Raw genomic sequence first — 17,082 nt, 5'->3', positions numbered from 1 at the left:
GTTGATGACTGCAAGGTTAAAAGTAACCTCAACGATTAAATCAGCACCAAAGAAAGAGATGACCGTGCAAGAAGCCTGACCACATCTTTGTTAGAGGAACAGCATGTCTTAATGTTAACCATGATAAAAAGCCTAACCAGCCTTAGCATGCTTCCTTTAGTGCACTCATTCACTCACACACTATTGTAATGGTCATTGCAGAGAGCTGAATTGAAGGCTCTGTGTTAGACAGAAGGCAATGCCTTAATAATCCATTCGTTTGACAGGCAAGTGGAAGGACAAAAGGCCTATTTGTGCTCTGGGTCTGTGTGTGGCAGCAGGGGAGGGCATCAGGGCCCGAACACTGGCCCCGAGTGACAGCCCCAGTCCAGGGAGGGGACAGAGGGGGACAGGAGCCTCCCTGCATGCACCCTGCTGCTGTGTCTGTGTCGTTTAACACCAACGGTCACCCTGCATCAGTGATTCTGATTGGCCCTGACAAGGACGCTATGCGCCAACTACATGTACAGTACATGTCTAACTAAAGAGAGGGAGGGAGTAGAATGAGGGAGAAGGTGGGGGAGGTAGAGAGGGAAATGAAATGCTTGACACTGAATGAGGATTGAAGAGAGAGAGAAAGAAGGAGAAAGATAATAAGGAAATATATTAAGGGAAAGAGAGCGAGACAGAGAGAGAGAAATGATATGCCTGACAGGGAGTGTGAGGAGAGGGAGAGAGGGGAGAGACAGGGAGAGTGGAGTAGAGAGACTGGTTATCAGTCATTTTCTAATTAACAGTATAAGTTTATAAGGATTCTTTCATCTCTGGGATCAGGGAATATAGGAGAGTAGGAGGTGGAGGTGTGAGTGACAAAGAGAGAGAGAGACATCAAAAGACACATTCCATTACCGGCACAGTTGTCATAGATAAAATATCTGAAAATATAAACCCACAACTATACAAATCAGTGAGATCATTTAGATAATTAATATGTGACTCATTGAGAAATCACCTAGGTTAGAAATGCCACATTCTAGAGCTATTATGTGCAGGTTTCTATATCATATCCCACATAAATATCATACCAGAATCAATTCTCAAGTTACCCCCTAAAAAATAAAACATTCTCAAATTACACATCAAAGCTTAGACAAATTACAGAAATGTTCAACAGGACTGTCTGGGATATACAAATGTACATGCTGAGCAGACAATGGTGACATCCATTCAAACACCACCTCAGGACACATCTATACTGTTAACATACTGTTAACATTCATGGATATAATGGTGCATCTTTTCTCTCGGGGGCACAACTAAATTAACAGTCTAAGGAAAAGTAGCATTATTCCTCTACTGAAATGAACAGGCGGTTTTAGCCTTAGAGAACAGTGGCACGCTCAGTGACAGGGAAAGGACAACAGTCTTCCACCACGGCACAATCTCCTTATTTATGAAGGCCTGCTGTGTGCGTGTGTTTCCAAGACAGTGCACACACAGTGAAAAATGGTACCAGTGCCCGTCAGACCACTTTCTGAGAGAGACTTGCTGATCAGATCAAACTAAAGAGTTGTCTTTGAGTTCTGCAGGGAGCATAGCAATATTCAAGACATTCTTACTGTATCCTGAAAGTGTCCACACAGACATACTCAAACCCATCAAGGATCAGAAGACATTCTTCAGTTTGGGTGTGTGTACACTGTAAGGTAATAGCATATTGGGTATGAGTAACCTTGTACTGTGTGGAGAGAGAGCGAGAGAGAGAATAGACAATATTATTGGGTGGATAGTGGGTGAAACGAGAGGCTTTTGTCCTTGTAATGTGTCAGCATGCAGTGAACGATTACTGCACTGCCTGACTCTCATTGCTCCTTCTCCATCTGTCTGTCTCTTACACAAAGTGCTCCAGCCTATCCAGTTCCGGCAATGTAGCTGATGAACCATATAATTAAACTGTTTTTAAAAAAAATAAATCTCACTATTTTGTCATTCTGCAGAGAGAGGGGAGGGCGTGATTAGCTACTTCCTTCCGAGCCTTGCATTCCATCAATGAATTCTAAAACCACTGCGACCGGGGCCAAAGGTTGCTCCGGGTCACACATTTACCGTAGTTGCATGTTTACTGCTTCTCTGCTCAAAAACACATCTTATCAGAATCTAACTCCCGCCAGCACACACAACGCCTGTACGAAGCTTTATCTTTCAGTCCCACAGGCAGGCCTCTTTTCTCACAGCTGACATGTGTGTATCTATCCGAGCAGCTGTGTCTGTCTCCTGCTGTCCCACCCTGATCCTGGGTCTGTGGATAGGACATGGAAGACGGAGAATCTCTAAGGCTAGGTGTTCCTGTATTCACTCGCAGGGCGTTGGGGGGCCATTATCCAGTCCTGCGATCACTACAGTGGAATTGGGTGCAAACCTTATCTCGCCGTACTTGTATGAAAGTGCGGTGTCATGACATACAGTTATCTTGTTGTACAGGTAAAGAATACAGACTTTCGTAAAAAACGAAAAAGGCATTAACAGCTTTAACATATACACATAATGTATATAAAAGAATAAGGGTGCCAGCTTGGGGAGTAGTATATTCTTACATTTCTTATTTAAATTAGAGGAATTACTGTATGTTGTTACACTGAACAAAAATATAAACGCAACAATTTCAAAGATTTTACTGAGTTACAGTTCATATAAGGAAATCAGCCAACTTAAATAAATTCATTAGGCCGTAATCTATGGATTTCACATGACTGGGAATACAGATATGCATCTGTTGGTCACAAATACCTTTAAGAAAAAGTTAGGGGTGTGGATCAGAAAACCAGTCAGTATCTGGTGTGACCACCAATTGCCTCATGCAGCGCGACACATCTCCTTCGCATAGAGTTGATCAGGTTGTTGATTGTGGCCTGTGGAATGTTGTCCCACTTCTCTTCAATGGCAGTGCAAAGTTACTGGATATTTGCAGGAACTGGTACAGGCTGTCGTACACGTCGATCCAGAGCGTCACAAACATGCTCAAATGGGCCTCAGGATCTCGTCACTGTATCTCTGTGCATTCAAATTGCCATCGATAAAATGCAATTGCGTTTGTTGTCTGTAGCTCATGCCTGCCCATATCATAACCCCACTGCCACCATGGGGCACTCTGTTTACATCAGCAAACCACTCACCCACACAACGCCATACACGTGGTCTGCAGTTGTGAAGCCGGTTGGACGTACTGCCAAATTCTCTAAAACGACGTTGGAGGTGGCTTATGGCAACAGTTCTGGTGGACATTTCTGCAGTCAGCATGCCAATTGCATGCTCGCTCAAAACTTGAGACATCTGTGGCATTGTGTTGTGTGACAGAACTGCACATTTTAGTGCATATGGAACATTTCTGGGATCTTTCATTTCAGTTCATGAAACCAACACTTTACATGTTGCGTTTATATTTTTGTTCCTGTTTATAACATAAGACTTTCTGCCTTTGCACCACTGTACAACATTCCCACCTAGATACTACTCCAGCTACATTTTAAGAAGTGCTGTTCCCCCTTCTATGCCTTCTCCAACCACTACCTCTGCAATTAATATGGACAACCACAACATTCTTTGAACACACTGGGGGTTTTAGTCAGTATAGTCTAGATCAGTATAGTCAAGATTACTTTCGCAGTCAAAAAGCAAGCTGAGATCTAACTCTCAGATTTAAAAAATAAATAAAAAAATTACATGACTTAAAACATGTAACATTAACGTACTAAAACAGTTCTGTAGGAATGAGGTTTGGTCAGTAGGCCTAATACATTATCACAGCATATTGGCTATATGCCTGGCCTGCCAATATTGTAATTCTCAGACCATATTATATTTCAAAACTCGAGCTTTGATAACAAAATAGATCAGTTAGTGTAGCATTTGCAAGGCACTGCAGAGCATGAATTGAAATAATTAGCTTTGTTATTTTACTGGACTGATGGTACCTGCATCTGATGCAAGACAACTGGGAACTAAAAAAATTGTTTTATGTCAAATCATGAGGTCAGTGATCTTCACGTCGGGAAGTCGGAGCTCTAGAAAGATGCCAGAGTTTCCGACTTCAAATTCCAAGTTGGATAACCGTTCAAAACGATTTTTCCCAGTCGGATGTAGTTTCATTCCCCCAGAGTTCCCAGTTGTCTTGTGCCCTATTCGGACGGTTTTAGTATTCCAAGATATGGGTAATGTGCTTTTTACTATTGCACATCAGTGATTTTAATGAACGATCCGCACGGGATAAGGTTTCTCCCCAAAAATCACTGAGGAGGGCGTTTCTGATAGTCAGTTTGGTCTGTTCCAATATGTACTCGTCACACACTACTTCCACCTACCGCAACAACAACAGGACAACAACACACGTGTAAACTGCAGCGGCAATTCAAAATCTGGCACCCAAGTCGAAGAAAACCAGGCACTGGACAAGAGAGGAGACGCTTCCAGCGCCAGTTCGAGGAAACTATCTGAAAAGAAAGTATCAACAGAGCATTAAGCATGACAAATGGCTCAAAGCCCCAGTACTGCCGGTACTTTAAAGAAATGGATGCAGTTTTGTGTAAGAGCATATTTTTTATTGCTTATTTCAGTTAGCAAACTAGCTAGCTTCTGTCTGAATGCATGGCTAATATGCTGGCTAGCTAATGTCTAGTTAGCAGGATGCATGGCTAGTTAGCTAGCTCTAAAAGGTTGGCCGGCTATATGTATGGTCAGCTGGATATTTATCAGAAGTATCCCCTTATTGATTGTCCGCCTCTCATGGTCCCTGCTCTCTCCTTCCTTTCCTCCGGTGAGACTGACAGAGAGGGGACACCATCTTACACCTGATGGCGAAACTTGAGTCGCATCTGCCTCATGCACAAATTCATGTTGTTCCTATGACCAGAGAAAGTTAAATAGTCCTCAATATTTAAATAGACATGACGAGGTGCTAATAATAATAATAATAATAATAATAATAATGCAGGGCTATCGATACACTTGGCTACTCATTTATTGCACCGTGAGCGGAAGTATGGAGAAGCGCGTTTTATGTTTTGTAATAGTGTTGAATAAAAACAGTTGACAGTGCTGTATAAAAACAGCAGCTCTTTGCTGTATTCTTTGACAGTCTCTCTGTGGTCATGGTTTTAAAAGTTATTCAATCTTAAGTAGGCTAATAGCCTATCAAACATTGCTGTGGCCAGGGTCGTGGAAGCTCTGTAGGAACGGTGATTTGAGCTATCCGATTGGCCAGCGCAGTAGGTGCACAGATCACCAGGTCCGGCCAGTAGGCGGAGTTTGTCTTTTCAGACAAATAAAATGGATCAAAATGGGAACACTTTTCTTACCCGGTGCGCAGGGCTTCTGAATCAAGTGCACCTACCGCCAACAGCACAACACAAATACATAAAAAAGGAGCGCAAGCTTTTATCGTTGACTTTTCTACAGAAATGTCTGGTGATCAACTAGGAATGCCTTGAAGATCGACCAGTTGATCGTGATCGACCGGTGGGCGACCACTGGTCTAGATAGAATGTGATGAGTTTTATGGCTCTACTCCAGGCTGTGTGAGGCTGCTGCCATCTGAATGTAATGTAGAGTATATGAGCGGAGTGAGATTAAGCAGGGAGAGTGGGAGACCCTCTGTGTCTATCTGTAATGATCCAGGCGCGTTTTATTTTATTCAGCTCAGTCCAATTAACTGAGTCCCTGAGGAGCCCCAGGTCTCAATTAGGATGGGCCTCCACATCCACACCAGCCAGTCTGGATCCCCCATCAGGCCCTCCTCTGAGCCTAGCGTTATGAAAGCCTTCGCTGAACATAGCTATAAGGGGAGAGAGTTGCACTGAGGAGCACAGTTCCTGTGCCATGACTATTCAAGGAAACGCTACCAAAGAAATCCATTCTGTTGCTATACTTTTATTATTTCAAGGCGATATAGCCAAAGCTCTAATTGCATTATTACTATGTTGTATTATTACTATGATATGACTATTCAAGGAGATATGTGACACGTTTCAGGAAACTAGGCATATGTCGCGCGTCACCACTTCACAGGAGAGCCATTTGAACGTAAACTTTATTGGCATAAATGCCTTCTGGAACATGTGAACTTTCATGTGCCTTTATGAAAATGTATGCACTCACTAATTGTAAGTCGCTCTGGATAAGAGCGTCTGCTAAATGACTAAAATGTAAAATGTATAACAAACTTGTATGCCATCTGTAAATACGAATACAATTGTTAAATTACGAGCCTAGTTGGTTTAGCCAGAGAAAAAGACGGCAACCTTCCCGCTAGCCATGATTGGCTGAGATAATGAGTGGGCTGGACATGCCGAAAGATGAGTTCGGATTGGTCTGCCATGAAGCACGCTTCTGTCTATATCATGAGCTGGTCAGTAGTGTAGGTAATCCTTTCTAATGCGGCTTTTTTCTTTTAAGATATCACAGAGTAGAACTACATAAGTGTTGCTCTCCACTTTCTGGAGGACTGTGTTTTGAAATCAGTGGAATTAGAGTATGATAACTTAGGAGATGGATAAAATTCTAGCATTTGATTGGAAATATGCAGACGGAGTCGAAAAGAGAACACACAGAAGGCTGGTGTACAAAACATCTTCAAACTAAGGGCAACCATGGCGTCCGTGACAGAGAGGGAGAAGCGTCCATCCATGTATATGGGTAAGATAGTCTAGCTAGCTACATTTTCAGAAATTACACGTTTCTAATTTTGTCAGAAAGTCGTTTTCATTTCAAGTTAAAGTGTACTGTTAGCTAGCTAGCTAACGTTAGCAAGCTGGCTCGCTAGCTAATGTTACGTGTATGATCTGTGTAGTTATATTATTTGTATCTCAGAGCCATTTGCATGGCTAATTATAGCCTAATGTTAGCTAGCTAACATTGAACCTGGTTGGTTAGCTACCTGCAGATTCATGCAGGGTAGTAACGTTATGAGTTGGGATTATGGTTAATTGTTTAGCTAGCTACATGTCTAAACAAAAGACTCCACTACTATGCAAGTAACCATTTCATTGGAATGTGCATGAGGTCAACTGTCGATAGACATAGCTGGTAAATTCGCTCTGGCTATCTACTCTGATTTCAGAGCACTCGTGTCTGAGTGTGCCAGAGCGCAGAATAACTGACGAATTTACGAACGCTCAACACCCGTTGAATATGGCCGGTGTCAGTAGAAGTTGGCAAAAAAGCATACATAAATTGTTGCCAGCAGCACAGTTGCAGTCACCAACGCTCTGGATAACATAAAAACAGCCTAACCAGCACTGCTAGGGCGAGTAAAATGGTCAGAGTGAGCTGTTCTCTCATTTGAGTCTGGAAGTAGCTAGCAAGCTAGCCAACGTTAGCTTGGGTGCTTGACTGATGTTGTTAGGTTAGAACACTCGGATCAACCCTACTCCTCGGCCAGAGCATCCAGTGCGCGCTTTTAACGCTCCGAGAGCTAAACACTTACGAAGGGACAATCTGACAACACTGAGTTTACGAACGCCCAGAGCACACTGGCACTCCAGATTAAATTTGCGACACACCAGTAGTATAAACCAGCCTTTAGTCTTGAAATCTTTGGTTGCTTAGTACATGGGTTGGGCTAAGGCTTTAGAGGGTGTGAACGATGCTGAATGGGTGTAGACAAAGAAGAGCTCTCCACTATGTGTACCAAAACATTCAAGGGACATTTTCTCAAAAGTGAGGTTACAAGTTTATCAACTTTCAAAGCAGAATTACTTTCCCATTGTTCCTCAACTGTAGTGAATGATATACCATTTTCTAGCTCTGAGTCTCTACTTTTATCAAATTTAAAAAACACCATTTCAAATGTTGCTACATAAGACCGAATCGAGCCGTTCAGTCACATATATCCTCTTACTGTATTGCTATGCTATGCCAAGACCTACTCCAAGAGACGTAGCTAAAGAAATTCCTATGATTTCTCTTAGAAAGCGCGAACAGTCTGAGATAAGATTTTACGGTGTGTTTCGGTACATTGTGACAGGAAAACGACACCACCTTTCCATGGTGTCGGCACTCTGCTCCACTCCTGAAGGATAGGGAGACAGATTTCTCAACAGACGGAATCATGTGCCGTTATGTCTATGTAATCTAAACACACCAAGGACTTTGGTGTCATCACTTTCTGTCATCGTGTGTGTCACTTCCTGGTTATCGCATGTCGGGCCAGGAGTCTAGGGAAAGGGAGTGGGCTTATAAAAGAGGTACTTTAGTGGGATTGGATTTGTCCATTAGCCTGAGAATCAATTCCTTCTGGGGACGACCTTGTTGGGTAGTGGAATGCTTGCTTGGGAAAAAGGACACCTCTAGTGTTTGTCACCAACTGCTCGGCTGTGTCAACAACTGCCTTGCTCTGGTGCTAGTGTCAACAGGAAAACCAACACAAATATCAGTAGCAATGCTACTTAGTCCAAGAGAGGAGATGGAATGACACAACATTTTGTTAGATATTGTTAAAAAGGTCCAATGCAGACGTTTGTATCTCAATATCAAATAATTTCTGGGTAACAATTAAGTACCTTACTGTGATTGTTTTCAATAAAAAATGGTCAAAAATCGCTTCTTAGCAGAGAGCAATTTCCCAAGCAAGAATTTTGACCACTCCCAGAACTGTCTAGGAGTGTTCTGAGTGGAGAGGGGAAAATTGAAAATTAGCTGTTATTGGCAGAGCGGTTTGGAATGCGCTTTTTTATTGGTCTATTGACTAAATGTACTACCTGGTGATGTCACCATGCAGACCAAAACTCCATCCCACCAAAACAGGCTGAAATTTCAGGCGGTCTTTTCAAACAGCTCTTACACTAAAAGGGCATTATCATAATTTTCACAATTTCACAATATTATTCCAACCTCATAGTGGAAAAGTATTTTACAGAATACACAGGAAAATCACGTTTTTGACTGCACTGGGACTTTAATATTGTGGTAATACTACCTTTAGCTGCTCTTATACCTGTGTAGTAAAGCTGTAATTACTATGGTGATAGATGGGAACTTAGTAATAGCTTTGTAATTAATGACATAGCGATGCATTCAAAAAATGGTAGGCTATCACATTGTTTCAAGTTTCAATACTAACTCTACCAATCAAAGTGGTATCATAAAGCTATGCAGACAGCCTGCTGTCCTCTTAGCATACAGACATTCCCCATCAGCCTGCCTTCAGACACCACAGTAAAATGAAAGTGTGGCTAAAGTCTCACTTTGATTGTGGTGGAATGAAATGCTGTGCATGCAGGGCTGCTCCATTTTTATCTGCTGCTCATTTAAACAGGGGACATTATCTGTGATTTTAAGATGTCAGAGAACGTGGAGAGTGCACGGTTGCTCGTAGTCATATCACACTGCGCTAAAGCCTTGGTGTGGTACAACCACTTTGTATAGTACTGAGAGAGGCTTCAAAACCAGTCTTTATCAATCTGGTCCTCTTATGCCTTTGAGCATCAAATGTCGGGTCCAGGTCAATATAGAGCAGACCACATCAGTGTTTCCCCAACTCAAGTCCTCAAGTACCAACAGCACACATTTTTACTGTAACTCTCAACAAGCACACCGGATTCAACTTGTGAACTAATCATCAAGCCTGTGATGAGTTGAATTAGGTCTGTTTGTCCGGGGAAACAAAAAAAAATTGTGCACTTATGGACTAGAGTTGTGAAACACTGGACTGGATGACGTGTCTGTGAGTAAACGGGTGTATTTGAAGTACAGTGTTTGATTATGAATGTGTACCTTCAACAGAAACCTAACAAACTCCCCTGCCCCTTCCTTCCCCGCACTCATGGAGATACTAGGATACTTTAAAAAGTTTGCTTTAGTCAGGTGTAAACACACACACTGCTTTGACTCACCTAAAAGACAAATGACAGGGACCCCAGGACATAGCCTATAGAATAGCATTTAGAATGTAGTAATGTGTGTGATCTTAAAGTTCAGTTTTTAACCTTTTTGATAAAAATATAAATCAGTAACTCAGTCCAGAGGATGTGTAGTTTATCTTTGTAGAACTTACTACACATCAGAAAGGGATCACTGGGTCAAAGTGTAACTACAAAGCCCAACAAACAACCAGGGGGTGTCCAACATTGGCCAACAGTCGTAGTTTTGTTGCTGATGTGCAGCCCTCCAAAAATTACAGAAATGGCCACGACTGGCACCCCTGCTATGGATGTACTCTTATACCGCTAGGGGTCCATGAGAAGAACGCCAAATAATTTCTCAATATCTTTCTCACAGAAAGACACCCTATTGTAAAATAGTAGGCCTTATGAGGTCTATTTTGAATGTTGAAATGGGGAAAATCAAGTATATGTAGGCCTAGTATAAAATAATAAATAACAATAATAATAATAAAAATACATTTTATTTGGTGGATGCCTTCCAGGGCACTCAAGGACATCTTACATTAAAAGTAGGGCTACATAAAATCAAGTACAGTTAGTACATAAGATCATCAAATCAAGTGCATCAATCAAAGTGCAATTTTAAATGAAAGGACCAGACGAAACAGGACCGATAAAGAGGCGGGGTTGGGTATAGGATACGGTTTAGAGGATAAGGGTTTAGGTTTAGGGGGTTGGGTTGGGAATAGGATACGGACCCGGTTTAGGGTAAGGGTGTGGGTTGGGGGTGCACATAGGGATACAGGGAAGATACAGAAGGGGGGGTAGGACAGAATCAATCAAACTATAGGCCAGGGGTAGGCAACCCTGGTCCTGGAGTGCAGCAGGCACTTCATGTTTATGATTTAAACGACCTGGAAGACCAGGTGTGTTGAATTTAGGCAATCACTGAACTGATCAATTAGCTCAGTTGGTCAGGGGTGGTGATTAGTTGGAACAAATTCCTGCAGTACCTGCAGCACTCCATGAACAGGGTTGCCTATCCCTGCTATAGGCTAAAGGTTATCGGCATCCTTGAAGAGGTGTGTTTTTAGGAGGTTGTTGAATGAAATGACTGTCTTTGCATGTTGTATGTGCAGGGGTGCATTCCAGAGCCTGGGTGCCTAGCAGCTGAAGGTCCGAGCACCCATGGTGGAGAGGGGGGTGACAAGGACACCAGCAGAGGAGGAGCGGAGGGAGCAGGAGGGGGCATAGTCTGGGAGAAGGTCAGAGAGGTAGGTGGGTGCCAGGTTGTGGAGGGCTTTGTAGGTGAGGAGGAGTATCTTACAGTTAATACAGGATTGCACAGGGAAACAGGGTAGATTGATTAGGATTGGTGTGATGGGTTCGGTTGGCCTGGTGCGGGTTAGGATTCTGGCAGCAGAGTTCAGTTGAAGTTTGGTGGGGATACCAGTGAGGACTGTTACAATAGTCCAAACAGGAAGTGACAAAGGCATGGATCAGGGTTTCGGTGCTGGTGGCCTATATCTAGGCCTGTGTGGATCGATAAACACCAGAGGCAGAGGAACTGAAATATAACAGCAACTGAACTACCAACACTGGAAATGGAACAGGGCAGAAATCCTATTACCTGATGACTACAGTCCTTGATACAATAGTCTGGTGTATACTTTTCAGAAAGAAAGAAAGAAAGGCCAGACTAGTGTTGGCGTGTTAAGTTAGATATACAGTATGGCAGGTGACAATAGCAAAATAGGGAAGTCATTATTCTCGGGTGGCGCAGGGTGATGCAGAGGAGCACTAATGAGCTTGACAGTACATGCCCTTTGCTCTAAATTAAAGCTTGAGCATTACTTTGGTCTGGGTCTTTATGACCACAGAGAGCAAGGGACAACTCTCCACAATAGCTCGCACCTCATCAGCTGCTCCGAAGAGTCATGTCATCCCTTGTTTAGGAATACTGTTGGCATGTCAAAATTAAGATCACTATTCGTCTGGATGTGGATGAGCTATAGGCTACATAACTGTCTCTCCTGCCCACATACTCCAGTACCCAGTTATTATCCATGGTTATTCTTAGCCCGATGAACTGGTTATTAATGCAGTCAGTGGAGCAGCTAATGTTATTATACGGGGATAGCCCATTGTGGAAAAATCCATTCCTGGGTTTCATGCGCCAGTAGGATATTGGAGGCTGCAATGCATGAACCAGCCATATGCTTTATGACTCATATGAAGGTGTGACGGTTAAGCCTCAGGTGCTGGTCTGTATCAAAACAATATTATTTTATATGAGACTGCAATATATGGAATAGGTCTATAGTCCTACAATAAAACAATGTGAAAACGACAAAGCCCTTGTCTGATAACAGCCTTTACTTATGGCTGCGGGTAACCCGCCACAATATGCTGATAGCCTCTTATAATGCCATTGACCCAATGCACTTCATCTGAAAAGAGGGAGGAATGTATGACATAATATAAACTATGGAAATGCAGCCCTAACTGCTCAATGTCAGGCCGCGAAACTTACCTTGGTAACCACATTCTGAATGAGTCCCGTATGCAGCTCAAACGTCCACTCTTTGCACATACAATGTTGCAGATGCCTGGCCGTATCATTGTGGGTGCCATTGGTATACACGTACGTCGCTGTTCGCGGAAAACTATTATTTGGACCATGAAATAAAGAAGGACTTCTAGTCAAATTAGTCGTGTTTGCCATAGGCGGAACACATGTGTTGTTCGGTTGCGCAAGAAGGAATTCATCAGAGTACTGGCTGAATCCAATAAATAACGCCGGAATCCATGTCAGAACGATTAGCTGTCTCTGGTACTTCCCAAATCCCCCGAGAAAAGGCAAGACACAACTGTCAATGCGTGTGAGCAATCCCGGCGACTCTGTTTCGGGGGACACGAAGCCGTTCTCCGATTGATGGTCCTCGGTATCGAGCTGTACCACGGCCATCGCTGTTTCACTCATGGATGCGTCTGTCGTGTAGCCGGTTTGGAAGTGCTGGCCGTAGACGCCACACTGCGTCAATAACCCCGCTCTGCTGGCGAATGTGGTGCGTAGGCAATCACTGAAATTGAAATAAGACGCACCTCTTTATGACCAGGAAGCTGCTCACTCCCTGTGATCCTGTTTAGGTGGACTCCCTGCACTATTGCCACTGAAGGAAGAGCAATTATTTAGCTGACAGCAAGCAGGTTTAAATGCAGGCTGGCAAATGTCCTAGATTAGAACAGACAAGCGCGACAGCATGCGGCGAGGGATGTTTTTAATCACCAATATATCCCATCTGCTGGATACATCTCATTAGCGTAGAAGTTGATCAACCTATATGTGTGAGCTTTGTCGGAAGAATAAATAAGGCAAGGGAGGGAATAAAACCCTGTCCCTTACTCGGGTGGGTTTACAGGTAACACACCTGCCCAAATAATGAAATACAGTCGTTTAGAGGAGCGTTTAGAGAGTGTAATAGTGTACAAGGTTGCAGATGTAATGACAGGGTACAGTACAATTATTGAGCTCTGACTTCTTGTAAACACAAGCCTATTCCCTCTTTCCTGACAAGTCATCCGCTATATCGAAAGTTGATGCTTTTTGAATCATTTTCACAGTGGTGGAGAGCCATGGATTCTGTTTGCAGAATAAGATATGCTAAACTACAGGCGGAACTTTGAGCAAGCCTCCGCCCTTGTCTGTCACTCAATTCAATTCAATTCAATTTCAATTCAATTTAAGGGCTTTATTGGCATGGGAAACGTGTGTTAACATTGCCAAAGCAAGTGAAGTAGATAGTAAACAACTCACTCACTCACTATGATTGGTGCATACACCGACAGGGGTGCATAATAGTAGCCTAGTGGTTGGTCGTTTGCGAACAAACGTCACTTTTTTTAACAGCTCTTTATCTGAAGATGGTAATTCATCGGTGCAGGAACAATAGTGAGGAAAGAGTCATTCTGGTCTGCACACATTTTTTCGGTAGGCTACCTTAAAAAACACGTCTTTTTTGCAGGCAATCTAACAATTTGGTCAGGTAAACATGTATTTGAACTCACATTTCACCATGTGACATAATGGTCGGCAACCTTTTAGTCTTTAAAGTAGAGATTGCAATTTTTTAAGAATTAGGCTACTGAAGGAAGAGCGGGTTGGGAGCAAAATGAAGGTCTCTTTTAGGTGAAACAAGCCAAATGTTCCCGCTCACCGAAAAGACCCAGCATGCCCATCATTACATAATAGAGCTCTCCAGCTTGTAGTCCTAAATAACAGAAATGAGTTACCTCTGGTTCGCTCGGCCGTTCCTATGGGGTAAATTAACGGGGATAAATGGCGAAAATAATTAGGTTAACACAGGCTTAGGAGATCATACGTTTTTTTCTATGAGATAATATCAGTCACTTAATATGATCTTTATGAATTATGAAGCCTTTATGTGCTTTATGTGCTTGTTTTGATTACATAAATTCTTCAAAATTCACAAAAAATGACGTTAGCTGATGAAGATTATCTCATAGAACAAAACGTATGGAATCTCCTAAACCTGTGTCTACCACATACCTTATTTTCGGCTTCATCCAAACCCTCCAAAAAGCCCATTGATTTCCCTATAGGCTTTGGCCAACGAGCCATGGCAGAGTTAGTGCTTACAAAAATATGCCATTACTATTGCTCTCTATAAGGCTTTGGCTCTAGATGGCGACAAAGGTCCCCATTGTAATGTGTGTAGGAGACGTTTAGTAGGCCATAAACCTGCCCTTTATATATTTTAGTTCTGTGACAATAGGACTGTCATAGTGGAGGGAAAGGAGAATATAGTATGCAATTGAGAGTTGAGAAGAAAAATGTAGGGGTGTAGACCTACTATCACACACATACACATATGCAGGGGGTATGTTATTATTACCACAGATATACAGAGAGAGTGATTAATATCACCTGTGCAATACAGTCAGTCAACCACATATTATTTTATTAACTTTATCACATTATTATTTCAGTAATGATTAACTGTAACTCAGCTCCACTGTCTTGTGTGGTCAGATACTGTAAACTATTAGGAAATTACTTACTTTTCTTTCTATTTAGTGGCAATGCCACTCTCTGCAGGTTACAGTGTGTCACTACAGCATTGTCAGTTTTAGTTTACTCAAAAAAGTTTGAATGGTCATTCATAGGTCTTGAATTGTCAGGTAGAGGTTTTGTTGGTGGTGGAACTGTCCCCAAAATGTGATGCTTTTCCATGATTATTTTGGTAGCACTTTATTTTACAGTACAGAAATTACAAGGTGTTTACTTTTAATGTAGATAGTAAATGGAAATTAGTCAAATGACACATAACCCAGTTACTTATTTATTTGTTTGGCATTTCAATTAGCACCACTAGCATAGGCTCCATTTGGTAACAGTCAGCCCCAACCAAAGATGCAACTCTCCAACTGTCTCCAAGCTCCTCTCCACTACTGCAGCATACAGACCTAGTCTATGTAACAGACAGTGGAGCAGTTCCAGCCTGTTACCATTGTGTTAAATGACACACTGCTGACCTCCACTGCTAAACCTGTATAACAACACTTGTCAACCTTGATGTGGGAATTATACGGCTCTTAGCAAAGATCAGAGACATAGATCTAAAAATGTTACTGTCATGTAGCATTTGACTGTTCAAGGTAATATTCTTACTCTCAATGAGGCTCTGGGCATAGTTTTTATGAAAAGATATCTTGTAAAAAATTTAAATATTTTTGTCACATACTCCAGACAGGTGCAGTCAAATGTGTTGTTTTACAGGGTCAGCCATAGTAGTACAGCGCCCCTTGAGCAAATTAGGATTAAGTGCACATCAACAGATTTTTCACCTTTTTACTAATTAACTTGGGTATTCGAACCCGAGACCTTCCGGTTACTGGCACAATGATCTAACTGCCAGGCTACCTGTATTGTGTGTGCACCAAATCTCTAACCAACAGGACCCTGAACAGGTTCTACCCCCAAGACATAAGACTGCTAAACAAGACTGCTAAATAGCTAACCAAATGGGTACCCTGACTACCTGCATTGACCCTTTTTTGGACTCGCTTGTACTGACTTTATGCACACACACTGGACTCTACCCAAACACTCACACATACTTACACTGACACCCCAACACACTTACACATACACACACACACAATACATACGCACAAAAACATTACACACGCACACATGCAAACTGACGCCACACACACACTCACACACTTTCACACTCACCACATACGCTGCTGCTACTGTGTATTATCTATCCTGTTGCCTAGTAACCTTACCCCTACCTATATGTACATACAGTGAGGGAAAAAAGTATTTGATCCCCTGCTGATTTTGTACGTTTGCCCACTGACAAAGAAATGATCAGTCTATCATTTTAATGGTAGGTTTATTTGAACAGTGAGAGACAGAATAACAACAACAAAAATCCAGAAAAACGCATGTCAAAAATGTTATAAATTGATTTGCATTTTAATGAGGGAAATAAGTATTTGACCCCCTCTCAATCAGAAAGATTTCTGGCTCCCAGGTGTCTTTTATACAGGTAACGAGCTGAGATTAGGAGCACACTCTTAAAGGGAGTGCTCCTAATCTCAGTTTGTTACCTGTATAAAAGACACCTGTCCACAGAAGCTATCAATCAAATCAGATTCCAAACTCTCCACTATGGCCAAGACCAAAGAGCTCTCCAAGGATGTCAGGGACAACATTGTAGATCTACACAAGGCTGGAATGGGCTACAAGACCATCGCCAAGCAGCTTGGTGAGAAGGTGACAACAGTTGGTGCGATTATTCGCAAATGGAAGAAACACAAAAGAACTGTCAATCTCCCTCGGCCTGGGGCTCCATGCAAGATCTCACCTCATGGAGTTGCAATGATCATGAGAACGGTGAGGAATCAGCCCAGAACTACACGGGAGGATCTTGTCAATGATCTCAAGGCAGCTGGGACCATAGTCACCAAGAAAACAATTGGTAATACACTACGCCGTGAAGGACTGAAATCCTGCAGCGCCCGCAAGGTCCCCCTGCTCAAGAAAGCACATATACAGGCCCGTCTGAAGTTTGCCAATGAACATCTGAATGATTCAGAGGAGAATTGGGTGAAAGTGTTGTGGTCAGATGAGACCAAAATGGAGCTCTTTGGCATCAACTCAACTCGCCATGTTTGGAGGAGGAGGAATGCTGCC

General features: G+C 42.5%; 1 protein-coding gene across 1 annotated transcript in view; it reads right to left on the bottom strand.

Annotated features, from left to right (window-relative positions):
- The window catches only part of LOC311147081 (solute carrier family 22 member 23-like), a 52,737-nt gene extending 39,623 nt beyond the window's left edge, over positions 1-13,114 (bottom strand). Inside the window, exon 1 of the mRNA XM_084183706.1 lies at positions 12,388-13,114. Within this exon, the coding sequence (XP_084039832.1) occupies positions 12,388-12,837 (450 nt within the window). The 5' untranslated portion in view covers positions 12,838-13,114. The remainder of the gene's footprint in view (positions 1-12,387) is intronic.
- Between the last annotated feature and the right edge of the window lie 3,968 nt (positions 13,115-17,082).

Source organism: Coregonus lavaretus (assembly GCF_964263955.1).
Source record: "Coregonus lavaretus genome assembly, chromosome: 19".
Taxonomy (NCBI): Eukaryota; Metazoa; Chordata; class Actinopteri; order Salmoniformes; family Salmonidae; genus Coregonus; species Coregonus lavaretus.
Note: the sequence above shows the minus strand (reverse complement) of the source record. Positions and strands in the feature narration are given on the sequence as shown.